General features: G+C 35.5%; 1 protein-coding gene across 6 annotated transcripts in view; it reads left to right on the top strand.

Moving 5' to 3' along the window:
* The window catches only part of NPAT (nuclear protein, coactivator of histone transcription), a 62,778-nt gene that overhangs the window by 28,010 nt on the left and 18,333 nt on the right, over positions 1 to 16,435 (top strand). For all 6 annotated transcript variants that reach the window (XR_012028584.1, XR_012028582.1, XR_012028583.1 and 3 more), the window contains exons 5-15: positions 758 to 798; positions 1,815 to 2,060; positions 2,740 to 2,821; positions 5,069 to 5,156; positions 5,675 to 5,766; positions 5,848 to 5,935; positions 9,954 to 10,050; positions 10,675 to 10,803; positions 13,092 to 14,762; positions 15,901 to 16,016; positions 16,090 to 16,195. Coding sequence is in view for 3 of the 6 variants with exons in the window: in XM_072821838.1 (XP_072677939.1) it covers positions 758 to 798; positions 1,815 to 2,060; positions 2,740 to 2,821; positions 5,069 to 5,156; positions 5,675 to 5,766; positions 5,848 to 5,935; positions 9,954 to 10,050; positions 10,675 to 10,803; positions 13,092 to 14,762; positions 15,901 to 16,016; positions 16,090 to 16,195 (2,756 nt within the window). In the remaining 3 variants the exon portion in view is untranslated. The remainder of the gene's footprint in view (positions 1 to 757; positions 799 to 1,814; positions 2,061 to 2,739; positions 2,822 to 5,068; positions 5,157 to 5,674; positions 5,767 to 5,847; positions 5,936 to 9,953; positions 10,051 to 10,674; positions 10,804 to 13,091; positions 14,763 to 15,900; positions 16,017 to 16,089; positions 16,196 to 16,435) is intronic.

Below are 16,435 nucleotides of genomic sequence, written 5' to 3'. Positions count from 1 at the left end.
ATCATTTTAAAAAAATGTATTTTAATTAATACCTATAAATATTTATAAGTTAGATATCTTATTGACAAGGTACTACATAAAATCTTTCCAGGTTGGTTTGTGTGTTATTAAAAATGCTTATTCAGTTTAGTAAGTTTTGTTGTTCTTGTCATTGGAGACTTGTTTAATAGATCTCCCAGGATGATAGCAGTATCTGTGATTAGGTAACCAACTCATGATAAAAGGAGAATTCACCTTTATATATTTACCTTATATGGTGAATTATGTTTGCTTTTCTCTCTTGTTAGAGGCTGGATAAAATAGTTTTATAGTCATAAATTTGATAAAAGCAGGTTGTCCTTTGAAATTAATTTTGGGATTCTGAAGTATTTATGGAATCCTATGTGAAATCCAAAATTTCTCTGGGAAGGTTATCTCTAGTGATAGAAGGTAATTAAGAACGATAAAATTTTATATGTAGTTTTCTTAAATATATAGACTTCCTAAAGTCAAGTCAAATTCTTAATGGGATATCAGAGTTATGCATACTACACTAGATAGAAGCTTGATTGTTAACATTATATGTGTGTGAGTGTGTTTAGATGCCACTCTTCTAAAGCAAATAAGATTTGATTGCCCCTCAAAAAAAAGTGCTTGTCTTTTTTGTCTGAAAGATCTATTGCCTTTTAATTCGGCTTACTTCAGATCATACTGTTATTAGAGTGTATCTTGGCAGCAGAAATTTTTTAATGTCTAACTACTTTGTTTTATTTGTTAGGAGCATGCAAAGTTCCCCAGGGTTTGTTGCCAATCAGAGAGGTTGGTATTCAACTTTAAACTATAAATAATTTTCAGAATTGGGCACCTGGGTGGCTCAGTTGGTTAAGCGTCTGCCTTTGTCTCATGTCTCGATCCCCAGGGTCCTGGGATTGAATCCCATGACGGGGCTCCCTGCCTAGCAGAGAATCTGCTTCTCCCTCTCCCTCTACCCCTCCCCTCTGCTCATGTTCTCTCTCCCAGGTGCACTCTCTCTCAAATAAATAAAATCTTTAAAAAAAAGTTCAGAATTACTTCAAACTCACACTATCACATGAACATTTTAATTAACAGTACATTTGTACTGAGTATATTTTTGTTTAAACTACTGCTTTTTTAAGTACAGTTCTTGTCATAGGAAATAATTTCATTTATTATAATACATAAGCATTTGAAATGCACCCTGTTTTTCTCATTGGCTCTCATGTATTCACATCTCTTTAATTCTTACTACATAGGTTTGTTTCTTAATTTGTAGAGGTATCAAAATGAATTATTACAGAAGAAATATACTCGTAGATTCATAGAGTTTGTGTGTACAGATGACCCTTGAACCATACTGCTTTGAACGGTGTGGGACCACTTATTCATTGATTTTTTTTTTCTGTAAATACAGTACAGGAGTGTAAATATATCTTCGCTTCCTATGATTTTTCTTAATAACATTTTTCTCTACGTTATTTTAAGGATACAATACAACATACAAAGTATGTGTTAATCAGCTGTTGGTTATTGGCATGACTTCTGGTCATCAGGCTATTAAGTGTTTGGGGAGCCCTAAGTTCTACTTGGATTTTCAACTGTACAAAGGGTTGGTGCTCCTAACCCCTGGGCTATTCAAAGGTCAGCTGTACTCACAAGTTTGTTTCATAGGAAATTATCACATAAACTCACTTGGTACTTTCAAAGACTCTTTTTCAATCTATAGATTTCACATGTTAAAGAGTAGGACAAGTAGACTTGTTAAAATTACCAAAGTGCTCTAACGGCTCATTTTTTTAATGCCTCATATGTTTCAGTCCGAACAAGAAGTGGAATTGCAGAAATCAAGCGACAGAGGAGACTTGCAGCTCAAGCAGCTCCTATCAATTCAGAGCTGCTGACTTTAGCGTATCTTTCAGGACAATGTACTACTACTACTACTACTACTACTACTACTCCTTCAACAGCTACACAGGTTATACGGCCACCTGGCCAGATTTCAGCTCCCTTGAGGTCAAATTTTGTAGTGGTCAACCATTCACAGTCACAAGACATTATGGCCAGTAAGTTTAAATTTTTTTTCTCTGAAATTTTGTTTTTGTCAAATTGTATAAATAGATGAAATGCTTTGCTGTCTTTATACTCGTATTATAAAATTATAGCAAAAAAAAAGACAAGAGTTCATATTTCTGTGAATCTGAGAGCCAGGAATAAACTTAGAGACCATCTGGTATATCTTGCTTTTTATATTCTTGTAACACAAGAATATAAAACTAGCAAATAGCTAGTTAATGACAGATTTTCTAATTTAATAGTTAAAAGTCACGTGCCAGCTCTCTCCCTTCTTAGATCCGTCTTCTCTCTCATCTCTGCAGCTAAATTCATTACCATCCGTTACCTCCTCCCTCATTTCCATCTTTTCCAATCTCATTTACACCTCTGGGTAAAAACAGTATACACACACCATAGTATATACTTAGTTTATACTTCTTATGCTTCATTCTGCCATGTTATTTTTTGTTGAGACTGTACTGTTCTTGTACTGTATTATAAAACCTTAAGTCATAGTACATATTACTCATCTTAATATAGTTTACAGTGCCTTGCACATAGTAAAGCATTCAGTATATGCTCAGTTTAATATAAAATAATAATCATTATGTAATGATACTTATTCCATTAATTCAAGCGTAGAAAACTATTCCATGTCTTTGACATATGCTTTGTTTTCTTGATATACAGCTGGAGAGGCTTTAAATATCATTCCTGGTCCTCAGGAAAAGAAAACTCAGGCCACTGTAATGTCTCCTGCTAGACGCAAAAGGTAAATGCTTTTTGAAAGGACAAGTTTCCAATAACCATTAAAATTAAAGAATTACACCACCATATTTATGTTGTGATTAAAATAACAATGATGGATTCAGTTCCTGGGACTATTTACTATTACACTCATTCAAAAATGTATTTCTTTTTCCAAATTTTAACCTTAAAATCAGGTTATATCTTATTATGAATGACTTACCACTTTTTCATAGCAAATCTGCTTTTTCCGTAATAGTACATAAAAATACGTCTTAAAATTGGTGGTATCTCAGATTTTTTTTTTAATGAATTTTTTTTAAATAAATAGAATACTGGCATGTCCACAAACACATATTTCAAGTCTTAAAGTCAGAAATTTTTTCCAGGGAGTCTTTGAGATCAAAGCTCTTTCTGTACTTAGCTCTCTGTCTTTGTTTGAAGGATATTTCACAAAAAAGATGATAGTTTTTGGGGATCCCTGGGTGGCTCAGCGGTTTAGCACCTGCCTTCGGCTCAGGGTGTGATCCTGGAGTCCCAGGATCGAGTCCCACATCGGGCTCCCTGTGTGGAGCCCGCCTCTCCCTCTGCCTCTCTCTCTCTCTCTGTCTCTCATGAATGAATAAATAAAATCTTTAAAAAAAAAAAAAAGATGATAGTTTTTTTTTTTTTTTTTTTAAGATAGTTTTTAAACGCTTTTTCCAATTTTCTAGCTACTGTGCCATGTGTATTTTTGTTAGAGTTTCTCTGTTGGTTGTCTCTCATTTAAGCCTAACCTCAGCCTCCTTTATTTTAATAGTAAAACAACTATAACAGTATCTAACATTTATAGGAAACTTGGTCTTAAAAAAAAAAGAAAGAAAGAAACATTGGTCTTTTTATAAAGTCTCTATACAGGGGCAGCTGGGTGGCTAGTTGATTAAGCATTCCGACTCTTGATTTCAGCTCACGTCATGATCTCAAGGTCATGAGATCGAGCCCCATGACAGGCTCCTTGCTGGGCCTGCTTAAGATTCTCTCTCAGCTAAGTGAAATAAGTCAATCAGAAAAAGATAATTTTCATATGATTTCACTCATATGTGGAATTTAAGAGGCAAAACCAGAGGATCATAGGGGAAGGGAGGGAAAAATAAAACAAGACGAAATCAGAGGGAGACAAACCATAAGAGACTCTTAATCATAGAAAACAAACAGGGTTGCTGGAGGGAAGGTGTGTTGGGGACGGGGTAACTAGGTGATGGGCATTAAGGAGGGCATGTGATAGAATGAGCACTGGGTATTGTATGCAAGTGATGAATCACTGAACTCTACCTCTGAAACTAATAATACACTATATGTTAATTGAATTTAAATTTAAAAATCAATGAAGAACAAAGATACTAAAAGTTAGGATAAAATGAAAAAACAAAAAAAAAAAGATCTCTTTTTCTCTCTTTACCCCTCTCCCCACCCCTAGCTGCTAGCTTGTGCATATGCTCACTCTCAAAAAAAAAAATTTTTTTTTTTTTTTTAATAAATTTTAGGGCATCTGGGTGGCTCAGTGGTTGAGCGTCTGCCTCTGGCTCAGGTTGTGATCCCGAGGTCCGGGGATCGAGTCCCGCTTTGGGCTCCCCTCAGGGAGCCTCGTCTCCCTCTGCTTCTATCTCTGCCTTTCTCTGTGTCTCTCATGAATAAATAAGTAAATAAAATCTGAAAGAAAGAAAAGAAAGAAAGAAAGAAGAAAGAAAGAGAAAGAAGAAAGATTTTAAAAAATAGTCTTTACACATCTTCATTGTATTCAGTTCTTTCATAAACCCAGTAACGTGGGCAGCCCTGGTGGTGCAGCAGTTTAGTGCCGCTTGCAGCCCAGGGTGTGATCCCGGAGACCTGGGATCGAGTCCCACATCGGACTCCCTGCATGGAGCGTGCTTCTCCCTCTGCCTGTATCTCTGCCTCTCTCTCTCTCTTTCTCTCTCTCTGTCTCTCTCTATCTCTCATGAATAAATAAATAAGATCAACTTCATTATTGTTTTTTAAGATTTTATCTCATTATAAAGTAGGCAGAGTCAGAACTTAACCTTGCTGCAGACCACATAGTAGTAAAGCTGAACCTCAGATTCATTTCTTATTAATGCAGATATAGTAATGCTTTTCTACTCTAGCCATTTGTTCCTACCACAGAGAGGAAAAATACCCGTTTGTCCATGATCTTAAGATTTAAACCTGTATATGTAACTACCATTGAATCTATTTTTCATACCAATTAAAAAACAAGCTTTAAAATGTGTTTCAGTGAATCTCAAAGGAAAAGTAACACTTTGTCTGGGCCTCATTCAACAATACGGAATTTCCAAGATCCAAATGCATTTGCAGTAGAAAAAGTAAGTGACCTTATTAATAAGCTTTGCAGTTTGAGATATCCTGAGTTTTAAAATGTTGGTATTTGTGTGTGTGTGTATGTGTGTGCCATTTGTGTGTTAACAGTATTTCTATAAAACTGTGTAGTGGAATTGCCTTAGGATAGAGAGTAGTAAAATTTATGAGTAGGAGACCGTCCATTTAGGTAGCATGTGCAAATGCACAAGTGAAGCAATGATACGTTTAGGAAAGTATAAATACATTTTGGTGCTGGATTATGCAACATAATAGGGCATCTTACTAGAGTCAGATGATTAAAAACCTTATATGAAAAGCTAAAGAGTTTGGAACTGTATTTTGTAATCAGTTAAGAACTGGTGAAGGATCTGTGAAAACACTTGGGAAGCATGGTATTCAAGAATTAATATGGGGGGAGACACCATAACTTTGGAGTTCCCACCTAGATTTGTTAAAACTAGCTAGCTCCCATTAACTAGAAGCTCTACCCTATTCTTTTACTAACATTGACTTTCTTTTCTAGCAAATGGTTATTGAAAATGCACGGGAAAAAATATTAAGTAACAAATCTCTTCAAGAAAAGCTTGCAGAAAACATTAATAAATTTTTGACTAGGTAAGCTATGTGTGTTGATGATGCCTAATTGTTTTCACCTAATTGAGAACTATTGTAAAAATTTTTCTTTCCATGTTACAGCGACAACAATATTGCTCAAATACCTAAGCAAACAGACAGCAACCCTACGGAACCAGAGACTTCAATTGATGAACTCCTGGGACTTCAGGTATAGGTTAGGGTGTGTGTGTAGTATATATACTTATAGTTAAAATTGATGGTATCTTGGCTTCATTTCAAAACCATTGCCAAGGAGTGCCTTCCTCGCTCAGTTAGTATAGCATGGAACTCTTGATATTGGAGTTATAAGTTCCAGCCCCATGTTGTATATAGAGATTATTTTAAAAAGAATCTTGACCCCCCAAAAAACCTATTACCAACAAAGGTATAAAATTATTTAAGATAATAATCTTCTATAGAGATTTCCTTCCTTATCCAAATGTAAATGTAACCTATTTTTGAAAGTATTAGTGAATTTTCAAATAATCAGTTTAAACTATGTGATTTAAATGGTAAAAGTAATAAGACCTCTCCAACCCATCTAAAATCTCTTAATTCTGGGATCCCTGGGTGGCGCAGCGGTTTGGCGCCTGCCTTTGGCCCAGGGCGCGATCCTGGAGACCCGGGATCGAATCCCACATCGGGCTCCCGGTGCATGGAGCCTGCTTCTCCCTCTGCCTGTGTCTCTGCCTCTCTCTCTCTCACTGTGTGCCTATCATAAATAAATAAAAAAAAATGTTTAAAAAAAAAAAAAAGATATTAAAATCTCTTAATTCTTCCACATGTCAGCAGAACACTTTACTATAGCTGTACACAGTCAGTCATGGATATCTAAGTATTTGATACTATAAGATTCATGAGTGGATGTTTGTGTGCAGTAAGCAACAATACTGTACTATGTATGTATAAATTACATTTCTTTTATATTGCTGTGGACTATGTAATAATATGAGAAAACAATGAAATTGTATGTTAAAGATATATAATGAATCCAAGTAAAATGAACAAGATACTTTTAAAAGAAAAGTTTTTCAACAACAAAAAAAAGAAAAGTTATTAATAACTAAGTAAATTATGTGAAGTTTCTGCTAAGAGAAGGAAGATGAGACTGTAGTCACTGTTGCTATTCAGTGATGGTGAAGATGGAAGAGCAAAAGCTGGTAAAGGAAGGATTTAATAATTTATCTTTAATATTCATATGTTTTTTAAAAAATAAAGATGTGTCATGTGCAAATATCTCTCCTCAAGAGCAGCTGAGATTGTGACTGTAGCACATCCTTTGACTTGGGACTCTGAGACCGTAATCAATTCTTAATGCCATGCCCACCAAATGAATTCATTATAGCAGACTTGCTTTCAGATGAACAGTAGGTAAAACCACTGAATTTTTTTGGTAGGTTCCTTCAGAATGCTTTAAAAAAATTTTGAAACAGTTTCCCATAGTGAAGTCAGTAAATGTAACAAAATATAACAAGCTTTTTAAAGCAACTTTAAGTTATCTACCAGTACTTCTTTTTAAAAACTTCTCCTGTCTTAATGTTTAACAAATGAATAATACCCTATTGTAAAATAATGTATATTTAGGGAAAGTTAAAAATTAAGATTTAAGTAACTTTTTAAAAGAACAGCAAGACACAATGCCCAACTGAGTAGTAAAAACACCAGATTCACTGAGAAGTTGTATAAATAGGTGAAGTAGGAATTTTAAAATATTTACAAGTCTTTGTGACCTTGAAATAGGCAAGATTTCTTATACTACACAAGTCACTAACTGTTTAAAAAAAAAAAAAGCTTCCTTAAAATTTACAATACCTGCTTGTTAAAATCATCATTAACGGGCAGCCCCGGTGGTGCAGCGGTTTAGCGCCGCCTGCAGCGTGGGGTGTGATCCTGGAGACCCGGGATTGATTGGGCTCCCTGCATGGAGCCTGCTTCTCCCTCTGCCTGTGTCTCTGCCTCTCTCTCTCTCTCTCTCTCTCTCTCTCTCTCTCTCTGAATAAATAAATCTTTAAAAAAATAATAAAAATAAAAATAAAATAAAATCATCATTAACAAAAAAATCAAAGGTCAAACCACCAACTTGGAGAAAATATTCATAATACATGTATCTGACAAAAAAAAGATAAACCACCCATTTTAAGAAATGGATAGAACACTGAGTGTTATATGTTGGCAAATTGAATTTAAATTTTAAAAAATTAAAAATAAAATTTTTTAAAGAAAATGTGTAGAAGACTGGAACAAACAATAGAAGATAGGAATGGCCAATAAAGTCATGAAAAGATAACATTATTTGTCATTTGGGAAATGAAAAGAATACAGTAAGATACCATTTCATACTCACTACAATGGCTGAAAGTTAAAAATCGGACAGTACCAGATGTTGACAAGGATGTGAAACAACGAGAACTCTGAAAAATTGCTAATGGAAGTTATGAAATAAATACAACCTGTTTGGAAATCTGATAGTTAACAAAGTTATATATACACATATACGTTTTCTTTATGACCTGGCAGTCACTAGGTTTTTACCCAAAAGAAATAAATATGTTCACATATGTTTACCAAGAGACCTATGCAAGAGTATTCATAACAGCTTTGTCCCTAATAGACAAATAATAAAAAGAAAGCAGATGTCCTTCAACAAAAAAGGAATAAACAAATTTTGACAGTCATAAAATAGAATACTGGTGAACAATAAAAAGGAATAAGCTACTGATACACATAACAACATAGGTGAATCTCAAACATATGTTCATCAAAGAAGATAGCTAAAAGAATACATATAGTGTGCTTCCATTTGTATAAAGTTCTAAAACAAGCAACACAGATTCATACTGATAGAAATCAGAAATTGTTGCCTGAGTGAGGATGAGGGAGTCATTTGCCAAAGGGAGGAATTCTCTAGAAAAGGAAATGGTGTGTATTGGTGAGTGATTTTCTTAGGTGGTGGAAATACTTGACTTTTTTTTTTTTTTAAGATTTTGTTTTTAAGTAATCTCTACACCCAACATGGGGCTCAAACTTACAACCCTGAAATCAAGACTTGCACACTTCCACCAACCAAGATAGCCAGGCACCCCATTTTACACTTAGTGTGGTGGTTACACAGCCCTTAAAATTATCAAAGCTCTTTGAACTGTGGACTTAGGATCTGTGCATTTTATTGTATGTAAATTATACTTTTGGTTATAAAAATACTTAGAAGATTGATTTGCAGTTGCCTTTGGAAATTTATCTCAGGGTTCTTTTGATCATAATTTTTAAAGCTGAGAATAAAATGATGTACTAGAAAAATGCATTTTGTCAACATTAACTTTAATAAGAATGTATCCACCATTTCATAATTTGATTACATTGTGTTCTCAACATTTACGTTACTATAAATTTTCAAGTTCCTGGATGTAGAAATACTTATTCAAGCTCTTGGACTCCTCCTGAATCACATTTCATCAAGAATTATTGATGTTCTCTGTACATCCTCATAAAGTGAATTGGCTCTTTAACTTCAAACAGGTTTTTCTTTTCATTTTATAGCCATTTTTATAAAAAATCCTAAGTTTTTAACACTTCATGAAAGTTCCACATTTGCTCCATATGAATTTCCTGTCCCATGGGATTCAGTGTATGTCTTACCAATCTTGAATACAACATTGCAGGATAATTTTATAATAACTAAAATTGAGAATTTTAAATCTCCAACCATTAGAATTTTTTCAAAAGGAAAAAATTTTATTGTTTTTATATCTGTATAAGATGATGGATGTTAACTAAACTTACTGTGCTCATCATTTCACAGTATATGTAGGTCAAGACATTACACTGTACACCATAAGCTTTGACAGTGCTGGATGTCGAGTTTAAAAAAGAACATTTACTTTTTTTAAGTAAGTGTGCTTTTACTTAAGTTATACACAGAAACATAACTGTAGTTTCTCTGTTCATTTTATTTTAAGGTTTGGGAATATATTCACCAAAACAGTCAACTCTAAGATGTGGAATTAAGAGGCATTCACTTTCTACTTTCTAGTGTTGCTTTATTTGTTTCAATGAATGAAGTGTTGTAATCAAAAGAAATTTTCGTGGAGAGAAATAATTATTTACAAAAAATGAGAGCTATCGTATGCCCTCCAATTATTTTGCTGGTATTTATACTGATTCACTTAGGATCACTCTTTTCTTTGCAGAGTGAAATCCATATGTCTGAGGAAGCTATACAGGATATATTAGAACAAACAGAATCAGATCCAGCATTTCAGGCCCTCTTTGATCTCTTTGACTATGGTAAGTAGACCATTTCTTTCAAGGCAGTTAAAAGAAAAAAGTTTCAATTTATTTGGCAGTTTAATCAGATCGAAGCAACATGCCCAGAGCATCTGAAAAAAATGTCCTGTTTTCATCAGAGCAAACGTACGGCTATGAAAAGGGGGGGCTGGTTTTTTTTTTTAACTAGCTATAAAAATGGAGAACCTTTTTTATTTTTTGTGGGTGTTTTTGCCAATCAACACAAAATACACATACATTATACTGAACACATTTGGATAATACTAAAGGAATACAGGAAATTGGCCATTGCCCTCAATTTTATGATCGTATGCAGTAGTTCTAAAAGTGGTGTTGTCTGCAAACCAGCGTACGTTATCTGAGAACATGTTAAAAATGCAAAATCTTGGGCTCTCCGGGTGATTCTGGTATAGGCTAAAGTTTAAGAACTAATTGTCTTTTGGAAAAAACTTTGATTTTGTAATGATATACAAGGCAAGATGTTAAAAACATCCAGAAGACCATAATTTTAACATAAAGTTTAACATTTGCTTGATCACTGTCAGGCTGTATTAACTGTATTAACTGATGCTTATTGTTATTTTGATCATTTAACCAACTGTTTCCCTGTTCCCTTTTTAACAGGTAAATCAAAGAATAATAAAAATATATCACAAGGTATTTCCAGTCAGCATCTGGAAACCAATTCCAGTGTAGTCTTAGCAGATGAAACTACTCTAGCAGTTAAAGGTTCTTTTGAAACAGAACTGTCTGGTAAGAATTTGGTTTTGTTAATATTCAATCCAAATCCTAATATCAGTCTCAAAATTTCAAAGGCAGAAAATATTGTTTAATTTGAAAGTTCAAATTACCACATAGGGTTTGTTTGGTTTTGTTTGGTTTTTAAGTTTTTTCATTAAAGAAAAAATTCCAAGCCTTCTATTAATTTAATTAAAAGGTGAATTTTTAGTACTCATTCTTTCATGATGCAATCGATTGTTGACACAATGTAGTATTAATAGTGCCCAGTTTGACAAAAATCTATTAACGTTTAACATAATTTTTTTTGTGGCACAAATCCAAATCCCTACTATGTAAGGCTGGTATGTGGTATTAGTCACTCAGCCTGGTAAGCTCAGCATCTATATCTCAATTATTCAGAAGAAATTATATACTGTAATGATAGGCTTGCAGTACGGGTTGTGTTTATTACTAAGTCAGTTTTTACATTTCTGCCTCCCATACCAATGAGGTAGCAGTGGATGACCAATATGGGACATAATTGACTCACAGTAACTACTTACTGACAGAGGGAGGGCAGTGAATGTGTTCATCTTATATCCTTTACATATTAGTTTTTTTAATTTTGTAAACCATAATACTTAATGCAGAAGTACACAATAAAAATATGCATAGCTCATTGAAATATAGCTAAGCAAATATCCTGTATAACCATCTCCCAAGTCAAAAAATAGAACACTGCCAGAACCATGAAAAGCTCTCGTCCTATCCCTTCCCAGCACTATACCCTCCATCTCTTTCCCTCAAAGGTAACCATTTATACTTGCATCTCACATGTGCTAAACTTGATGCCATTTTAGTACCACCTTTATATGTTCTGTTACTAACAAGCTGTGCCAAAATAATCTTTTCTGCTGTCTTCTTAAATGCCATTACCCTTCCAACTTTAGCATCATGTCTTCCAAAAACTAGTTTTAGAATATCTCAGGCTACATTCCCACTTTAAATCCTCTGCCTACACCCAAACCCAATCTTCTGATTCTTAAACTGGATTGTAGTGGTATTTTGTTTGGAAGATAATGCTTCAGTTAAGAACTCTACTATGTACAGAATAAAACTTGAAATCTCATTCTCAGTCTTAGCACTTCACTGAAACAGACTACACCTCAGTGCACATGGCATGGGTGTGATTTCTTCCCATCTCCCCACAGTATGATTTAAATGTGCTCTGAACCAAAGATGATTTTACCATTGTCATGTTAACAGAATCCTAGATGACAGACATTTTTCCAGATTTTTCCCTGTATTTTTCATATTATCAGTGTTCTCTGTCGTACACTGGGAGTGCTCTGTAGGTCAGTGCCGTGTTTCTGAAATGTCCTTTCTTATTCCAGCTATTGCAGTTCATTTGTTTTTCCAAGATCCCCTCTGATAATAGCCTCTCTGTGACACATAGTCACATCCATTAGGCAGAAAGTAGTGGCTTTTGCTCCTGTACTATTACAGTTTTTACAAGTTTTGTCATCTCTTTCTATGTCTGCTTCCCTTACTAGACTGATCTCCCCAAAGGCAGAGACTAGGTCATTCATCTTTGTATCCCAACACTAATGTGGTTGGTCTTTAATAAGTGTATATTGAAGATTCCAGATAGTAGACAGTAACATCAGGGGTTGATCATACAAAATGTACTTGCCTCATTTCACCTTGAAGAATATATCAAATAAAATAAGGTCAACAGGGACGTCTGAGTGGCTCAGTGGTTGAGCGTCTGTCTGCCTTAGGCTCAGGGTCGTGATCCTGGGGTCTTGGGATCGAGTCCCTCAGGAGCCTTCCTATGTCTCTGCCTCTCTGTCTGTGTCTCTTATGGATAAATAAATAAAATCTTATTAAAGAAAGAAAGTCAACAGAAATGGTACAAGTTGAAAAGCCAGCTATTTGGGGGGAAAATAAAAACAGCACATGTGGCACCAGGGTTTTTTACATACTGATAAACATTAGATGTTCTTAAAGCTATATACTTTTTCCTTCTTTGCATCATTTGTTTTCTAAGAGTTTTGAAAAACAATTTGGCACTTGTTTGAAAAGGCATCAGTAATTTTAAAAAAGAAAAAAGTAACTGTAAAGTTTAATACTCACAAAATGGGAGATAAACAGTTTTTCAAACTTCCACTTAACAGTGTGTCAAAGATTAGTTACTTCCTTGGCAAAACAGGTTTTATAGTAAACATGACTCCCTCAGAAACCAGTATGTACTCATCATTTCTTTTTTTTTTTTTTTTTTTTTTTGTACTCATCATTTCTACCATCTTTCTGTTTTGTAGGTGATCAGTCTGGGCAGCCCTCATTTTGTGCATCCTATCAAAATGAAGACCCCTCAAATGCTTTGAAGAATAGCAGCCACCATGATGAGCTTCGACAGGAAGCCCAGGAGCACTTTTCTCAGATAGGCTCTAGCATCCAGAAAAAGGCATTTAAAACAGTTGCACCTAATGGACAGAAGTGTAACCTTGACATTGCCTTTGAATCTGTGCCTCATTTAAATGACTTTAACCAAAGAGTAAATTCTGATGCTGAATGTAATCAACGTTGTGCTGAATTATACACACATCAGATGTCCACTGAAGGTGCCATGGCAATGGAAGTTGGAAAGAATTCTCTGTTGACGGATGTATCGCATGAGTCTCCCTTACAGCCTGATGAGTCTGGTATACCAATAACATCATTTGTTCCCCTTGGTGGTGAAACTAACAGTGAAAACTTAATTCTCTCTGGGAAGAGTTCTCAGCTTTTATCCCAAAATATTCCATTAAGTGGAAATACATCTAAAACCAATCAGTTTTGTGAAAGCTCTAACAACACAGCAAGACTTAAAACCAATCTCCCTGGTTCTAAGTCACCAGACCCTGGAGAAATGCAGAGTAAAACTGAGATTCACAGCATGCTGCCAGTTGCATCACAACAACATGCAGACTGCCAAGATAATTCTTCACTTCAAAGTAAAACATTACCTGTGTCAGTTGAAAGTTCAAGTTTAACTGTACCTGAACAAGTAGACATTCGTCTTGAAAATTCAGTGTCTTCGGTTAAACAACCATCTGATGATTCATCAACTCCCAAGTTAAAACCTACAGAAAAACAGGAAACTCAGCCCTTCAAGTCTGAGAAAGTTGCCATCGATTCACACGAACCTTCAACTTTAAAAGAAGATGGAGATAGTATTTTTCTGAATTTAGGTGAAAGTGGTAACCATGGGGATGTTACAGTGATTGCTCCAGAAGGTAATCCTGTGGAAGATAAGCATTCTCTTCCTTCAGAATCTGTGTGTTCTTCAGTGGGAGATTCTCAGCCTGAGTCCCAAAATACTAGTGATAAACCTGCTGTGGACAACTCGGCAGACATAGATGCATCAAATATTGTTTCTCTCAAAATTATTATTAGTGATGATCCATTTGTTTCCTCAGATACTGAACTAAACAGTGCAGTTTCTAGTATCAGTGGGGAAAACTTGCCAACTATAATATTGTCCTCTCCTACCAAGTCGCCTTCCAAAAATGCAGAATTAGTTAAATGCCTGTCTCCAGAAGAAACTGCATGTGCTGTCACATCTGCTGAAAGATTAGGGGATTCAGCATCAGTGGAACAGAGCCTTTTGGCCCTCAAACCTGAAGACTCTGTCATAAACAACACTCAGAATGAAGGCAGCGTCACTTTTTCAGCCAGTGTTACACCATGTGTTTCCAAGGATGGGGGCTACATACAGTTGATGCCAGCTACAAGCACGACTTTTGGCAATTCAAATAACATTCTCATAGCTACCTGTGTGACTGATCCAACAGCCTTAGGAACAACTGTAAGTCAGTCTAATGTGGTGGTGTTGCCTGGAAATTCTGCCCCTGTGAGTGCTCAGCCTCCCCTGCCCCAGTTACAGACACCACCAAGGTCAAACAGTGTGTTCACTATCAACCAGACTGTGTCACCCAGCTTTTCACAAGGTAACTAAGAACATAATATAAAATTCATTTCTTTGGAATGGCATCTCATTGCTCTTGTGTGTGCAGTTATTGACTAGGAGGAATTAAATCATGGATAGATAGTGTGAGAAAAGACTGAAATTTGTGATTATACCTTCTCTTTTCTCTCCCTAATTAATTTGGTCATACCTTCTTTAAATCTACTGATGAGTTATGAAATTCAAATACTGATGAGTTATGAAATTCTCAGTGATTCTTGAAGATGAACCTAATGATACGTTCATCTGCCTTTCCTTATATATTGGCTCCCAAGCTCCTTTCCCCCCACTTTTTAAAAAATATTATAGGTATATAATAAAAATCTGAATAAATACACACAATTAATTGGTAAGCCTGATGGATCTGCTTGAAGTGCTGGTTGAGAATTAGTAGAGGATGTGGGACTTGAGCTAAAGGTCAGAGAATGAAGTAGCAGTTGGAGCGAAGGGAGGGAGTTGCCGAGTGTGGGTAGGTAGGTATTCGAGAGATTGAGGTGAGTGTCCATCTGACAGGAACAGTTAATGAGTGTCAGGAAAAGTCTGATTTAGGGCAGCCCCGGTGGCGCAGTGGTTTGGCACTGCCTGCAGCCTGGGGTGTGATCCTGGAGACCTGGGATCGAATCCCACATCGGGCTCCCTGCATGGAGCCTGCTTCTCCCTCTCCCTCTGCCTGTGTCTCTGCCTGTGTCTCTGCCTCTCTCTCTGTGTCTATGAATAAATAAATAAAATCTTTAAAAAAAGAAAAGCCTGATTTATGGGCAGTCATAAAATAGGATAGCCATAGGCTATAGATACTGTTGACTTCACCATCAAGTTTCTAATCAATTTTACTATTCCATCTAGCAGAATCAACATATAACATATAATCATATAATGTAATCTCCTGACTGTGAAGTCTTAATGCTTGCTCACAATATTTACCTTGAACAAATGCTATAAGATTACTTCAGATTGACTTTCTCTTAATTTGTTAGCTTTGCCCTTCTTCATAAAGTTTTCTGAGCATAAGATTCTAAGGTAAAGGGACTATAATTTTAGAGAATTTATTTTAAATAAATCAGAATTATTTCGGAGTCTTTTTTTATGAGATAGAATCTTACTGAGATTTTTTTTTTTTAAAGGATCTGCCATCATAATTGCTTCTCCTGTCCAACCTGTACTCCAAGGAATGGTGGGAATGATCCCTGTATCTGTGGTTGGACAGAACGGAAATACCTTCCCTGCCCCTCCTCAACAGGTAAAATTTCTGAACTGAAAATGGTGCAGTGACTTTTCAAACATAGTATAATTAATGGCTGCTTCTCTTCTAGGTCCTTCATATGCCTTTGGCAGCACCTGTATGCAGAAGTATCCCTCAATTCCCCATCCCTCCAAAATCTCAGAAGACTCAGGCACAAAGAAACAAGCCCTGTACAGGTACACTATTAAGTTCATTAATGTCAGTTTTATGTCTATATACTCATTTGTTTGCAGCAGTGCCACAGTATTTTCTTTTTGAATACCTGTTTGATTCCTAACAGGTGATTTCCAACCTTTGCTTAAAGTTGTTTTTTTCTTGGTAATTTAAATGAAAAGGCAAATGGGCAAAATAGAGTTCAGAAAGAAACCATATACTTATGAGAATTATTATGTGGTGGACGTAGCATCAGAAGTCAG

This window comes from Canis lupus, chromosome 3 (assembly GCF_048164855.1).
Source record: "Canis lupus baileyi chromosome 3, mCanLup2.hap1, whole genome shotgun sequence".
NCBI classification, from domain to species: Eukaryota; Metazoa; Chordata; class Mammalia; order Carnivora; family Canidae; genus Canis; species Canis lupus.
The sequence above is the reverse complement of the archived record's forward strand: the minus strand, read 5'-3'. Positions and strand labels throughout refer to the sequence as shown.